Genomic DNA, 14550 nt, shown 5'->3' with positions numbered 1-14550 from the left:
CAGCTATGAAAATGCCTCTCAAGATCTGCTGGAGTCACTGCAAACATCAGGAAGCCTTCTTGCTGGTTAAGACACAACACTAGGCCTGGAGAGGTGGATTCAGTTCCCAGCTCTTCCACACTCTCCCTGTGTCAACTCGGGACTCCATCAACCTATGACTCACTTTCCCCATCCTTCCTGCCTGCTTGTTGTGGGATAAATTCATTAACGTTTATGAGGTGCCCAGCTAACGTGGCGCAGGAGGCCATGTAGGAGGAGGCCCATCTGGCCTCTGGGGAACATGAGAACACCTTCAACTCAGTTTCCCCGTGATCAGGGGAATACACGTGATGGGGTGGGTGTGAAAGTGGCAGGTTCCACGCACAGGGCTCACAGGACTGGTGGTGAAAGCCCAGCTGGGCAGCTTTCTGCTCCCTTTGCTGACTGCGTGACCTGTTTGCTTATTGCTATAAACATTAAGGGGCCAGGTCCCCGGGTAGTGTAAATCGGCCACCACTCTATGGGGCCAGATCCCAGCTGGGGTAAATCAGCCATAGCTCCATTGAAGCGAAAGGCGCTACACTGACTTACACCAGCTGAAGAGCTGGCTTGAAAACCTAGCTGACTCGACCTAGATGTTTTCCACCGAGTCACTCCCACCTGGTCCTTTCATACCCGTCTTCGATTCACAATAGCGCAGCCTAAACCCACCTTGACCCAAGCCCCAGCTCCAGTTTTCTGAGAATAGCCATTTGGAATGGAGAGTGTTTGGATTTCATCATCTCTCTGGCATAGCATCAAACTTCTCTGCGCAGAGATGTTTGCCCGTGGGGGGACTGGCCCACTGGCACACCAGGAACAATGCTGAAAGATTGCAGCCACTTGCACCGGGATTTATTAAAACACGAGTCGTCCCAGCCATCTCATGATGGGAAGCGTAAATAAACATCAAGGGGATGAGCGAGGCCTTTGGAGCCTCCCAGAGAAGCAGCCAGCAAGTTAGCTACATCAGGGGCTATTAAAAGTTTCTTGTCTGAAATTGCAGTTAGACTCCAGTTATAATAGCCCTGGGGAAGTTCCACTGTGATTGGTCTCCATGGGGCTAACTCGTCTTAGCCACATGTTGCCTTGTGCAAGGGGAATGTAAAATATTCCCAAAGTGGTTATTCTGCACACTTTGGTCTCAGGTAAATGACTGCACCAGGTAGGGGGCACAGATTCACAGATGGTTTTAAGGCCAGAGAGAACCCTTAGGTCAGCCAGTCAGACTGCCTACATAACGCAGGCCAGAGAATTTCACCCAGTTACCCATGCATTAATTCCAATAACTTGTGTTCGGCTAAAGCATCTTCCAGAAAGGCATCCTGGGACGTATAAACAGGGGAATTTGAGTAGGAGTGAAGAAATTTGTTTACTCAGTATTTGACATTGGTGTGATTCTTGCTGGTCGACTGTGTCCAGTTCTCCTGCCGACAATTCAAAGAGCATCTTTATAAACTGGAGAAGGTTCAAAGACGAGCCATGAGAATGATTAAAGGATTGGAAAACATGAGTCAAGGAGCTCAATCTATTTCGCTTAACAAAGAGACTGTTGAGGGATGACTTGATCCCTGTCAATACTTACCTAGAAGACAAACAAGGTCAAACAAGATCCAATAGTTGGAAGTTGAAGCTAGACAAATTCAGATGGGAAATAAGGTATACATGTTTTTAACAGCAACAGAGAGTCCTGTGGCACCTTTAAGATGAACAGATGTATTGGAGCATAAGCTTTCGTGGGTGAATGCCCACTTCGTCGGATGCATGATTACATGCATGATTACATGCATCCGATGAAGTGGGCATTCACCCACGAAAGCTTATGCTCCAATACATCTGTTCGTCTTAAAGGTGCCACAGGACTCTCTGTTGCTTTTTACAGATCTAGACTAACACGGCTACCCCTCTGATACTTGACACCATGTTTTTAACAGTGAGTGTAATTCACCAATGGAACAATTTACCAAGGGCGGTGGTCGATTCTCCATCACTGGCAATTTTTAAATCAAGACTGGGTGCTTTTCTAAGAGATCAGTTCCAGTTCAAACAAAAACTCAAAGATTCGAAGGCCAGAAGGGACCATTGTGATGATCTAATCTGACCTCCTGTATAGCACAGGCCTGAGAACGGCCCCGAAATAATTCCTAGAGCAGATCTTTTAGAAAAAACATCCAATTATTTTGGGGCCGTTCTCTGGCCCGTGCTATACAGGAGGTTAAACTAGATGGTCACAGTGGTTCCTTCTCACCTTAGGAGCTATGACTCCAGTCTGGATTTGAAAATCTCAAGAGATGGAAAATCCATCACTTCCCTGGGTAGTTTGCTCCAGTGATCAATTACCCTCACTGTTAAAAAATGTGTGCCTTATTTCTAATTTGAATTTGTGTGGTTATCAACAACTTCAGCTAAGATCTTCTTAAAGATGGGTTTTTTTTAATGGTTAATGGTATCATCCGTCGTGACAGCTCATGGTTGTACTGATGATGCATAAGCCACAGTGGAATCTACTGTTACTCATGGCTAACAAGAACAGAGCCGGGCAAAAGGTTTGGAGCACATAATGTGCTCAGTGTATTTTGCCTTTTTCCATTTGCCAATTGTCCATGTACAAACGCAGGGTCAAGACGCTACTGATGCATTTAGGGCCATATTTTCAGCTGGTGTAAATCAGCATAGTCTCCTGCTTTGAAACTTTAGCCTGGCAGACAACGGCCTAAGGCAATGCAGTGGCTGGAGGATGGAAGCTAGAAAAATTCAAACGGGAAAGAAGATGCAGCTTTTTGAAGGCGATGGTCCTGAGCCGATGGAACAGATTACCGAGGGATTTGGAGATTTCCCATCAGAATTGGATGTCTTTTTCTAAATGCTATACCCTGCCAAATGGTTAGGCACAGTGCAGGAATTACTGGGTGAGGTTCTCTAGATGATCACAGTCGGCCCCTCCAGCTTTAAATCTATGAGCACGTGACAGTTTTTCTCAAATGCATTCATGATTCGGACTGATTGGCCATTATCGGCAATTACTCTTGGCCTGAGGTTCACGAGCTGTTAACAGTCAACATTCCAGCTGGTTTGACTGAAAGTGAAGGTCGTACGTGGTCTGGTTCTGTTCTGTGCTTGGTTGAGCATAACTCTGTACTGGGAATTCTTATGTTCAGGTCATAATTGAATGTCTACACCACACAAACAAACAAAAAAAACATGCCAGCAAATCTCAGAGACAGGGTCAACTGAGCCGGGCTTGTGCTATGGGGCTAAAAATAGCAGTGTAGATGTTCAATCTTGGGCTGGAGCCTGGGATCTGAGACATACCCTGCTCCCAAGGTTTCAGAGCCCGGATTCCAGCCTGAGCCCGAATGTCTACACTGCTACTTTTAGCCAAGTAGCGTGATCCCCGCGATCCCGAGTCCGTTGACCCAAGGCTGCACTGGGTCTTTATTTGTAGTGTAGACGTAAGTAACTTTACTGTCTGTGAAGTTTTACGATCTTCGCTTCACATTCAAAACCTCCCACTGCCAACACACCACTCCCACGGAATCACAGAAATGTCGGGAAGGGACCTTGAGAGGTCATCTAGTCCATTCCCTCCCTTTCCTAACCACCAGCATCCAGTGCTTTATTTACTAGACTACTCTGAATTGCATAACTTCAGTTGCAGTTACACTCCCTGTGGTGGTTATAATGGCCCTGGGGAAGTTCCCACCGGTGGTCATGGGTCATGGTGGCCATTTTAAAATCAAGAGTGGATTTTTTCTTCACGATCTGCTCTAGTTCAAACAGGGATTATTTGGGGGCAGTTCACTGGCCTGTGTTTCACTGGAGGGCAGACTGGATGATCACAGTGGTCACTTCTGGCACCCAAATCTAGGAATAAACGAAAAGGATGATTTTTAAAACCAGGGCAAAGCCAGTTTCAGAGCATCTTGTTGCAGTTTATAGAGTCAAAGATTCCAAAGCCACAAGGGACCATTGTGATCACATAGTCTGACCTCCTGTATGACACAGGCCAGGCCCCCAAATAATTCTGTTGATCTAGATCAATTAAAAAACAAAACAACAACAACAAAAACATTCAATCTTGAGTTAATAATTGCACTGATGGAGAATCTATCACAACTCCTGGCAAGTTGTTCCAATGATTAATTCTCCTCACTGTTAAAAATTTCCTGCCTGAATTTGTCCAACTGCCAGCCATTGGATCTTCTTAGACCTTATCTGCTAGATTGAAGAACCCATTGTCAAATATTTGTTCCCCATGCAGGTACTTAAAGACTGGGATAATTGTCACCCCTTAACCTTCTCTTTATTAAACTAAATAGATTAAGCTCCATGAGTCTATTACTACACAACCTGTTTTCTACTCCTTTAATCATTAAGTTTAGGTTAGGCTGATTCCTAACTGAATTAAACTAACCCCAAATAAGCCTCATTTAAACCAATATCAGAATGTCTGGTCCAGTTGGAAAAAAGAGTTTTGTTCATGAGTGGAGCATTGTGAAGGTTTTTGTTGAAAGGTTTTTGCCCCAAAACGGAAACATTTTCCAGCAACAAAACAAACAACAACAAAAATACAACACAAAACAAACAAAAAATAACCCACAACCAAAAACTGTTGAGGAAATCTGACTTTTTCCACAGGGAGAAAGTAATTCTGTCAAAAATGCAATTTGGGAATTTTTCAACCAAGCCCTAACAGGGTAATATTTTATAAAGTGCCCACGTGGCTTGAACCTGGCCTACAGCCAGAATTTGTGCTAGTAAAAAAATATTGTATGAAGTATTGCTGTAGCCGTGTTGGCCCCAGAATATGAGAGAAACAAGGTGGGTGATGTAATAGCTTTTATGGGACGTTGGTGAAAGAGATGATCATTTCGAGCTTACACAGTGTCTTCTTCTTCTGAACAGCTCTGTGAAAGGGTATGTCTACACTTACCGAGCGATCCACCGGAGGTTGATTTAATGGGTCTAGTGAAGACCCACTAAATTGACTGCAGATCACTCTCCTGTCGACTCCAGTAGTCCACCAGAACGAGAAGCGTAAAGTATGTCGACAGGAGAGTTTCTCCCATCGACCCAGCATGGTGTAGACACCGCAATCAGTTGACCTAAGCTACATGACATAGCTGGAGTTGCGTAACTTAGGTCGACTTAACCCTGAAGTGGAGACCTGCCCTAAGCTCAAAAGCTTGTCTCTCTCACTAACAGAAGTTGGTTTAATCAAAGATATTACCTCAAGCACCTTGTCTCGCTCGTAAAAATGTCAGTTGGGCGGGGAGGGGGGGCAGGGAGGGCGTGATTTTTAAAAACTGAAATAGCGATCCCCGTACAACCCTGGTGTGCATGCAATTATACTGGTATAAAGGTGCATTATGCCATTATATTCCCGTTCCGGTGTGGGTACAAGAACCTTTATACTGCTTTAATTACACCAGTCCTGGAGAGGAGATGTGCACTGCCACAATGAAAGAAACTCTTCAGCGATACGTCACGAAAATGACACTCCTATAAATGAGTCAGTCACGGGATGCCCAGGCATAAGGAAAGCATAGGAACACTCTGCATAAGAGGTACTATTTTTGTGTGTAGACAAGGGCTTAAGGGTGTCTAAGCCACTTAAATGGAGGTTTTTAGAAGTATTTAGGTATTGCTGTGCTCAGCATTGCAACGCCTAATTGATTTAAATTGATGAAAAAGGGTACATAAGAACATAAGAACGGCCGTACCAGGTCAGACCAAAGGTCCATCTAGCCCAGTACCCTGTCTACCGACGGGGGCCAATGCCAGGTGCCCCAGAGGGAGTGGACCTAACAGGCAATGATCAAGTGATCTCTCTCCTGCCATCCATCTCCATCCTCTGACAAACAGAGGCTAGGGACACCATTCCTTACCCATCCTGGCTAATAGCCATTAATGGACTTAACCACCATTAATGTATCCAGTTTTCTTTTAAACGTTGTAATGCAATTCTAGGATGCATGAGGTGAGATATTTCCAGTAGAACTAGGGAGGTGTTAGTACCATTATACAAGGCACTGGTGAGACCTCACCTGGAATAGTGTGTGTGGTTTTGGTCTCCCATGTTTCAGAAAGATGAATTCAAACTAGAGCAGGTGCAGAGAAGGGCTACTAGGATGATCCAAGGAATGGAGAACCTACTTTAGGACAGGAGACTTAAGGAGCTTGGCTTGTTTAGCCTAACCAAACGCAGGCTGAGGGGAGATATGATTGCTCTCTATAACTACATCAGAGGGATAAACACCAGGGAGGGAGAGGAGTTATTTAAGTTAAGCACCAATGCTGGAACAAGAACAAATGGATATAAACTGGCCAACGACACATTTAGGCTTGAAATTAGATGAAAGTTTCTATCAGAGGAGTGAAGTTCTGGAACAGCCTCCCAAGGGGAGCAGTGAGGGCCGAAAACATAACTGTCTTCAAGCTTGAAAAGTTTATGCAGGGGATGGTATGATGAGATTGCCTACAACATCTGGCCCAAATGCAAATGATAGCAGCAAATATCTCCAACGACCAGGGATGGGACAGGCTCTGACTTACTACAGCGAATTCATTCCCAGGTGTCTGGCTGGTGGGTCTTGCCCACATGCTCAGGGTCCAACTGATTGGCCGTATTTGGGGTTGGGAAGGAATTTTCCCCAAGGTCAGATTGGCAGAGACCCTGGGGGGTTTTCGCCTTCCTCTGCAGCATGGAGCACGGGTCACTTTCAGGTTTAAACTAGTGTAAATGGTGGAGTCTCTGTAACTTGAAGTTTTAAATCATGATTTGGGGACTTCGGTAACTCAGCCAGAGGTTAGGGGTCTGTTACAGGAGTGGGTGGGTGAGGTTCTGTGACTAGATAATCACAATGGTCCCTTAAAGTCTATGACTTGTGACCGCCGAGCCCCCCGTCAGAGTCTAGACTGCTCTGACTGGCAATGAGAGCTCAGATCGTGCCATTCAACCATCCTGGCTCTCTTCAGCCCTACAGCCCTGTGGCATGTCCAGATCCACTGCCCAGGAAGCGCGTGTGTGAATCGGGAGAGTAGAGGATGGACATCAAGGAATCAGTCAGAACCCTGCAGGTTGCAGGGTCATTCCCTGCTGCTGGGAAAGCCCCCGGCATGCGGAGTGCTGCAGCTAACTGAACGCTGGCTATCCGCAGCCAACTCCAGGCTCATACTTTTAACTCCCTGAACCAACTGGGGTCCCATGAAGTGGGGCACTCACCTCCCCCCCATCCCACATAGACAAACCCAGTAGACGTGGGCTCCAATGGAGCTGGAGCACACCTCATTTCCAGGTCCACGCCCAATGCTAAAATCTAGAGCCTGTTAACAGAAACACCTCCCCTGATCTCAAGTGGGGTACATGGGACACTGAGAGGGGCTGTCTTCATTACAGTTCACCTTCAGTCCTCAACAAGTATGTTGATCAATTGGAGAGTTCAGAGAAGAGCCACACGACTGATTAAAGGATTAGAAAACATGCCCTACAGTGATAGATTCAAAGAACTTTAGCTTTACAAAGAGAAGGTACAGGGGTGCCTTTATCTCATCTATATGTACCTACAGAGGGAACAAATATTTAATAACAGGCTCTTCAATCCAGCAGAGAAAGGTCTAACACGATCCAATGGCTAGAAGTTGAAACTAGACAAATTCAGACTTGAAATAAATTGTTGACAGTGATGGTAATTAACCATTGGAACAATTTCCCAAGGGTGGTGATGGATTCTCCATCGCTTGAGCACTGATCTCCTCCAACGCCTTTCCCTGAAGGACAGATGAGTTCTTCCACAACTGATGAGGAAAGAATCCTAGTGTGCATGAAGAAATAGTAACATGGGCACAGGGCTTTGCTGTGAGGATGCTCACTCCTGGGCTAGCTTAACCTGGGTGCTAATCACGGCAGTTAACGGTGTAGCGAAGACATACCCAAAGTCATGGGAAAAGCTTGGCTGTGCAACCACAATATGCCGCATAGCCAGAGACAGCAGTGAGCTCAACAAGCCGAGATTATGTCCCACACCAAATAGGGGTGGGATCCATTCCTTCTCCTCGGCTGACTCCAATCTCCTGCCCCTGAACTGGTGGGGCCTCTCCAGTCCCCACAGCTGGGCACTTCCTCTTTCCCCCAGAATTTGCTACTAGTTAGACCCACACAGGGGTTCAGAAAGTGACTCTCTGGCTCTTAGGTATAGTGAGCAGGGTTCTGGGTGGTGTCTGTGGCTGGTGCTATACATAGGCTTGGAAGGATTCAATTTTTATCAGTAAACGCTGATGAACATCTATTTCACCAGACAACCACAAACTAAAGATAAAATATTTTCATCGATAATAACTGAAATTCACAGCTAGGCAAAGTAAGAAAAATGCTGCTTGAGAACTTCCTAAGTTTGACTTAAGGCTATTTAGTTTGTACATTTGACATATGATGGCGACAATTTGCGTTTTCACGGTTAAAAAGCTTTACCTTTTAATCTCAGGTTTCAGAGCAGCAGCCGTGTTAGTCTGTATCCGCAAAAAGAACAGGAGTACTTGTGGCACCTTAGAGACCAACAAATTTATTAGAGCATAAGCTTTCGTGGATCCGAAGAAGTGGGCTGTAGTCCACGAAAGCTTATGCTCTAATAAATTTGTTAGTCTCTAAGGTGCCACGAGTACTCCTGTTCTTTTAATTTCAATGTCTATGGTCATTAAATAATGATTGTCTCTGCCCCCCAATTTCCAGCAACTACGAAAACTTAAATTGATAAAAATCAAGGAAAAAAACACTTAAAACCCATAATTTTGTGCACCTGTAAAAACGTAAATTGATAAAAATTGAAAAAAAATGCTTAAAATAAACATTGATATTTTCCATCAAAATTATAAAAAAAATAAAAATCGAATTCTGCCAAGCCTAGCTATAGAGAAGGTTAGACAGATGATCTAATGGTCCCTTCTGGCCTTGACCTCTGTGATGCTAAGTGGGGGTTCCCCCAGGGTTTCCATGGTAGAGGGGACTCGTTCCCAGACCCCAGTCAGCAGCAGCCTAAACTGTTGTGTCCCGGTCAATGTCCTCTTGTAGTGACTGAGGCAGAATATAGGTGTGTGAGATCTTTGCCCCAGGAGCTGGGAAAGTTCAGGTCCGGCCCAGGTCTCTCTGCATGGAGCAGTGCATGAACGAGGCCTTCATGGCAACACAACAGGAATTGAAACGGATCAGTCACAGAACTGTTGATTACTGCAGATGGGATGCTGGGTATTGAAGGCATATGATGGTTTTATCACATTATGAACGAAGATGTCAAGTGTTGAGCCCAGTTGGCCTCCAATGTCTTCCCAAGTGACTCAGGTGGTTTGGCCATCTGCTCAGTACATCAGAGTCAATACCAGCCCACCAGCTTTATGCATGATCCAACAAAAGCTGGATGGAGAAGACCTTATGGTCAGCCTCACACATGCTGGAGGAAGGTCATGGCTTCCAACCTTGCCCGCCTCAGCCTTAACATAGAGCAGGCCACAATATTGGCAGGAGACTGGGCTTTTGGGAAATGCGTGATCTGAAGTGTTCACTCTACGCTCCACCAGCAGGAGAATGTGTAATTGAACGGACACTGGGAAAACAGAAGAAAGTGACTCTTCAATCTTGTGGGACTAAGAACAGGTCTTTTTGGTTCCTTGGCGCTTTTAAAAATTGGGAAAAAAAATCATTTCGGGTTGGACTGAAAAGGAAAATTTTCAGCAAATCAAAGTAAAAAAATTCATTTGGGTTGAAACATTTTGATTTTGAGTATTTTAAACCTTTATTTAGTTTGAAAAAGTAAAATTAAAGGACCTTTCTAAACACAAAGTCATTTTGAAACAAAATATCTAAATATTTTGGCTTGATTTTGAGCATTTTTAAACATATGTGACCTTTTTTTAAAATAAAAGGAAATTTTGAAACAAGTCATTTTGAACCAAAAAAAGGGATAGGTTTTGTTTTGAGCATTTTTATTTTTAAAAAATAAAATTCAAGGAGATTTCAAATTGAAAAACCAAAAGGATTTTCCTCCCAGAAAAGTCCAAATGAAAGATTTTGATTTCTTCAGAATGTTATTTTTAATTTTTTTTCTCCTCAAAACCATTTGGCAAAACCGACACGAATTTATGAAACTTTTTGGCATTGCCAAATCTGCATTTTACATTGAAAAAAGGTTCAGTTAAAAAATTTCACCCACTTCTGCTCTCTAATCCCCTTCCATTTAAGTGTTCTCAGGTATGACTTATGGGTGCAATATTTTTATACAGAAGGAGGGGTTCACCAGCTGCCAGCAACCCCTCCATCAGCGCAATCAGTACCTCATCAGTGTGTTATTTATTTTATATTGAACTCTAGTTACTCTGCCCTTAAATTTTCTGTGCCCCACTGCTCTTCAAACCCTGTCTTATACATGTTCTCAGGGGGCGATGGGGGAGTGAGCGGGGAGATTTGAGAACTGGGGAATTGTTTGGCATTGTGGGACAAGTACGTTAGCTGGATGTGGCTGCTAAAACTACTGGGAGAGCTGCAGTTAGTGATGCCGACATTTAAACGGCCATTGTTAAGTTTCAGGGTTAATAACCAAAGGGGTAGTTTGTGCCTCTCCCAGGGTCTGTTTCAGGCTGTCCGCAGACTCAGGCAAACATCGGGAAGTTCCTCTTTGCAATGACAAGGGCTGCTGGAGAACACCGATGGCAAGTGAGGGATTCTGTAGCCAGGGAGTAGCTAGAACTCTGATCCACCTCTGAACGCCTGAAGATGGAGGAACAGCTGCTCACAAAGGAAGGTTTAGGGGCTCCATAGCCGTGCAGTTCCTTTCTGTCCCTTCCCCAGGGAGCCGGACAGACTCTTTGGTCACTGCTAGGGTTTCCGTTGGTTTCTGTCACCTGGCTCAGAGATGGTCTGCTGGAGGGGACGGTACTGCTCCCAACTGGTGTGACTGGGAGGAGGGAGCGTCCACAGGGCATGGCCCATTGAGGGGCTCGGAAGGGAGTTGAGCCCACAGAGAGAACTCATCTTGGAGATCAAAACAGGACTTGACCAAGCCAGTTGGTCTTGAGTGCACGTCGTACCGGCTGGGGTGGAGGGCATCAGGAAAGTAACTGGTACCCCAGATGCCTCTCTGAGCTGAGTGGGTTACTCTACGGCTTCTCTTTCCAGGGCACACGGGTTGTGCTAGGCCTGGGAGCCTTTCCAGGCTGGCTGGGCTGAGATGGGCCCACTTTGGTCCCCTCTTTACCTGTGCCCACTCCAGCCGGGCCCCTCTCTTAGGCTGTGTGGGCTGGCATGGGGCCATCTCCAGCAGGGTCCCCTTTCCACGCAGGCTGGGTGGGGAGAGCCCCCTCTGCAACAGAGTCCCCCTTCCAGGCTGCGATGGTGCCTTCCCCGCCCGGGTCCCCTTTCCACGCCACCATGGTGCCTTCCCCGCCTGGGTCCCCTTTCCACGCCACCATGGCGCCCTCGGCAGCTGGGTCCCCTTTCCAGGCGGTGACGCTGGCGCCTTCTCCCGGGTCAGGCTTCTCCTTCCAGGCGCCTCCGGCCACATCAGGCTCGCCGGCTTTCCAAGCGGTGTGGGTGGCCACATGGCGCTCGAGCAGGGTGCGGTGGGAGAAGTACTTGTTGCAGATACAGCACTGGAAGCGCTCGGGGCGGTGCGTGCGCATGTGGACGTTGAGGGAGCTCTTCTGGGTGAAGCGCTTGCAGCAGATGGAGCACTGGAAGGCCCGCACGCCCGTGTGCGTCACCATGTGCTTCAGCAGGTAGTCCCGCAGTGAGAAGGAGCGCCAGCAGATGCTGCACTGGTGGGGTTTCTCGCCTGCAAGACAGCAGCACAGGAGGATGTAGGACTGGAAGGGAGCTCCAGGGTCAGTGAGTCCAGACCCCATCATGTGCAGCGGATCAGCCTCCCAGATACCCCTGGCTCGGCCCCAGCCCCGACCCCCCCTGATTCCGGCTTTCTAGGGCGCAGCATCGGACCTGACACCCCTTGGTCCCAGCTTTCTAGGGCAGAGTCCCATCCCTCACATCCCACCCTGGCCTTGATCCCCCCGCCTCCGTCCTGGCTTCCTAGGGCTCATCCCCAGTCCTGACACACTGCCCCCCACCTCTCAAATCCCAGCTTCCTAGATGACAGCTTCTGGGGAAGAAACGGACCATCCATTGGAAACTGGCCTTTGTATATAGGTGGATTTTCTCCCTGGGAGCAGAGAGGTCCCTCTCTCTAAAGCTCTGGGGAGACCCTTCACTCACGCTGGGCACCCCAATCCCAGAGGCCTGATGTCCCAGAGAAGGGAGGGGAGAGCCCCTTTCTACACAGCTCTGCGTGACCCCAGCTGGAGTGAACGAGAGGTGGCCAGCGTGCTTTGGCCAAGGGCAGACTGGCTCTCAGCCATAGGGGATGGAGGTGGGGATCGTCTCACCGCTGGGGCAGACTCTCCAGGAGGGGACAGCACAGAGCCCTGGCCAGAGGGGAGTACCTGGAGCAGAGACCCTTAGCCAAGTGGGACGGAGGGGTGGAGAGTCACCAGGGTGATCCAGATCAGATAGCAAAAGCCCTCTGCTTCTTCCACACACATAGTGATTGAACACCCTCCTACACTGCAGCACATGACCCCAGCTTAGGAGGCCCCTGGTTTGACCCTGGGGATGTCAGCCGCGAGGGCGGTCATCACAGTCGCTCTCCATGAGCGCCCTGGCACCACCCACGCTATTCATTGGCTGAGCCCCCGGTGCCGCCCCTGCTGAGGCTCTTCCAGCCAATCACAGTGAGAGAATTCACCCTGCGGCTTATAGCAGCCAGGGAGGGAGCAAAGGGTGTCTGCCCCCAGTGCCTCACGCCCACCCACCCACCCCCTCACCTGAGTGGATGAACATGTGCTTGGTGTAGTTCTTGCGGGAGCTGAAGGTCTTCTGGCAGTGGCTGCACTGGTAGGAGGGCTCAGAGCAGCGGGAAGGCCCCGGGCGCTGGGCCTGCTCGCCGTGCAGGGAGCCCGTCACCATGGCGCCGGGGCTGAGCTGTACCATGTTGGCGGCGCCGGCCTCCTGCTGGACGCTGTAGAAACTCTGGGCCACGCCGGGCTGCGGCAGGTGGAACTGGAAGATGCTGGTGGTGGTGGTGGTGCCGGGTCCGGCGGCGCTCACCTCGGCTTTCAGCTCCCGCTGGATGCCCAGGGAGGAGACGAACGCCAAGCTGCGGGGCTCGGGCGCCCGGGCCGGGAAGCCGGCCGGGGCTGGCTTGAAGTCTCCAGCCAGCGTCCTCATGTTGGAGGCCTCCAGGCTGCAATCGGTGCGGAACTTCTCGCCCTCCCGGGCCGCCCCCTGGCCGCCCTCCTCGCTCTGCCAGGCCGGGATGAAGGACTCGGAGAAGACGTCCTGCCCGCCGAAGAAATCCTGCCCCTCCACGGCGGGGTAGTCAAGCTGGACGCCGTCCTTCCTGCCCGCCCCACCTCCGCTGCTCCCGCCCCCGGTGTCTTTGGCCTCGCTGCAGCTGGGGAAGTCTCCCCCGCCACATTCCCCGAAGCAGCTCAGCTTTCCCCCGCCCTCCTCCTCCTCCTCGTCTTCCTCCTCCTCCTCCTCGTCCTTGATGATGACAGGCAAGGCGTCGGAAAGCTGGAGCCGCACCGGCTGCCGCTGCTTGCGGCTGTGGCAGCTGGGCTGAGCCTCGGCTGGGTGCAGCCCGCTGTAGGGCCCCTCGCCGTCGCTGCCGGCGGCTGCCAGTTCCCCCTCGGACGCTGCCCTCTCCCTGGCCTCCCCCAGCTGCCTTTGCTGGGAGGAGAGCAGGTCGCGGAGCTTGTAGCGCACCTCTGAGGCGCACAGCAGCTTGGGGGCCTCCAGCTGGGCGGTGCCGGGGGGCTCCAGCTCGCCGGGCCGGGAGGCTGGGAGACCGACAGCACCTGGGCTCTCCTTGGTTTGCTCCTGGGGCTTGACGACCAGCGGCCTGGGGACGGAGAGGGGCACGGAGGGAGCAGCGGCGGGCGGCTTGGGGCTGCGGCTCTGGGAGATGATCTGGGTGCATTCATCGATGACCGTCTTGATCTGGAGGATGGAGGCGGCCGTCAGGATCTGCAAGGCCTCGGATTGGGCCACCACCAGAGAGCCACTGTACATGAACTCCACCAGCTGCTGCACCACCTGGCTGGGCACCACGGCGGGCACCTCGATCTCCGAGTAGCCCAGCAGCAGCTTGTCGTGGAAGAAGGGGCTGCCGGCGGCCAGCACACACCGGTGGGCCCGCAGGGTGGCCTCGTGGATGTGCACAGTCACGTCGCAGAAGTGCCCACCCAGGCGCTGCCCGTTCAGCGTCTCCAGCAGGGACTTGCTGAAGTTCTGCAGGTGGATGTAATGGACGGCCTCAGCCATGGCCGCTTCGTTCCGGGCCGAGAGGGCAAGGCGGGGGAAATGTATCTCTGTGCCAATGGCGGGGGAAGCGCTCAGGGCTCACCGGAGGGCTGGGTATGCATCAGTGCCATGTGGAGGAGCCTGGGGTGGTGGTGGGGTTGAAAACATCACCAGATGCTGCTTTGAGCAGG

General features: G+C 49.7%; 1 protein-coding gene across 1 annotated transcript; it reads right to left on the bottom strand.

Annotated features, from left to right (window-relative positions):
* Nucleotides 1-8693: 8693 nt before the first annotated feature.
* Nucleotides 8694-14514, bottom strand: ZBTB45 (zinc finger and BTB domain containing 45). The gene is made up of 2 exons (XM_054010028.1): nucleotides 12880-14514; nucleotides 8694-11837 (listed from the first exon to the last, which is right to left on the bottom strand). The coding sequence occupies exons 1-2, from the start codon at nucleotides 14378-14380 to the stop codon at nucleotides 11290-11292; spliced, it is 2049 nt and encodes a 682-aa protein (XP_053866003.1). The 5' UTR covers nucleotides 14381-14514; the 3' UTR covers nucleotides 8694-11289.
* Between the last annotated feature and the right edge of the window lie 36 nt (nucleotides 14515-14550).

The sequence above is a fragment of the Malaclemys terrapin genome, chromosome 20 (genome assembly GCF_027887155.1).
Source record: "Malaclemys terrapin pileata isolate rMalTer1 chromosome 20, rMalTer1.hap1, whole genome shotgun sequence".
Classification (NCBI taxonomy): Eukaryota; Metazoa; Chordata; order Testudines; family Emydidae; genus Malaclemys; species Malaclemys terrapin.
Note: the sequence above shows the minus strand (reverse complement) of the source record. Positions and strands in the feature narration are given on the sequence as shown.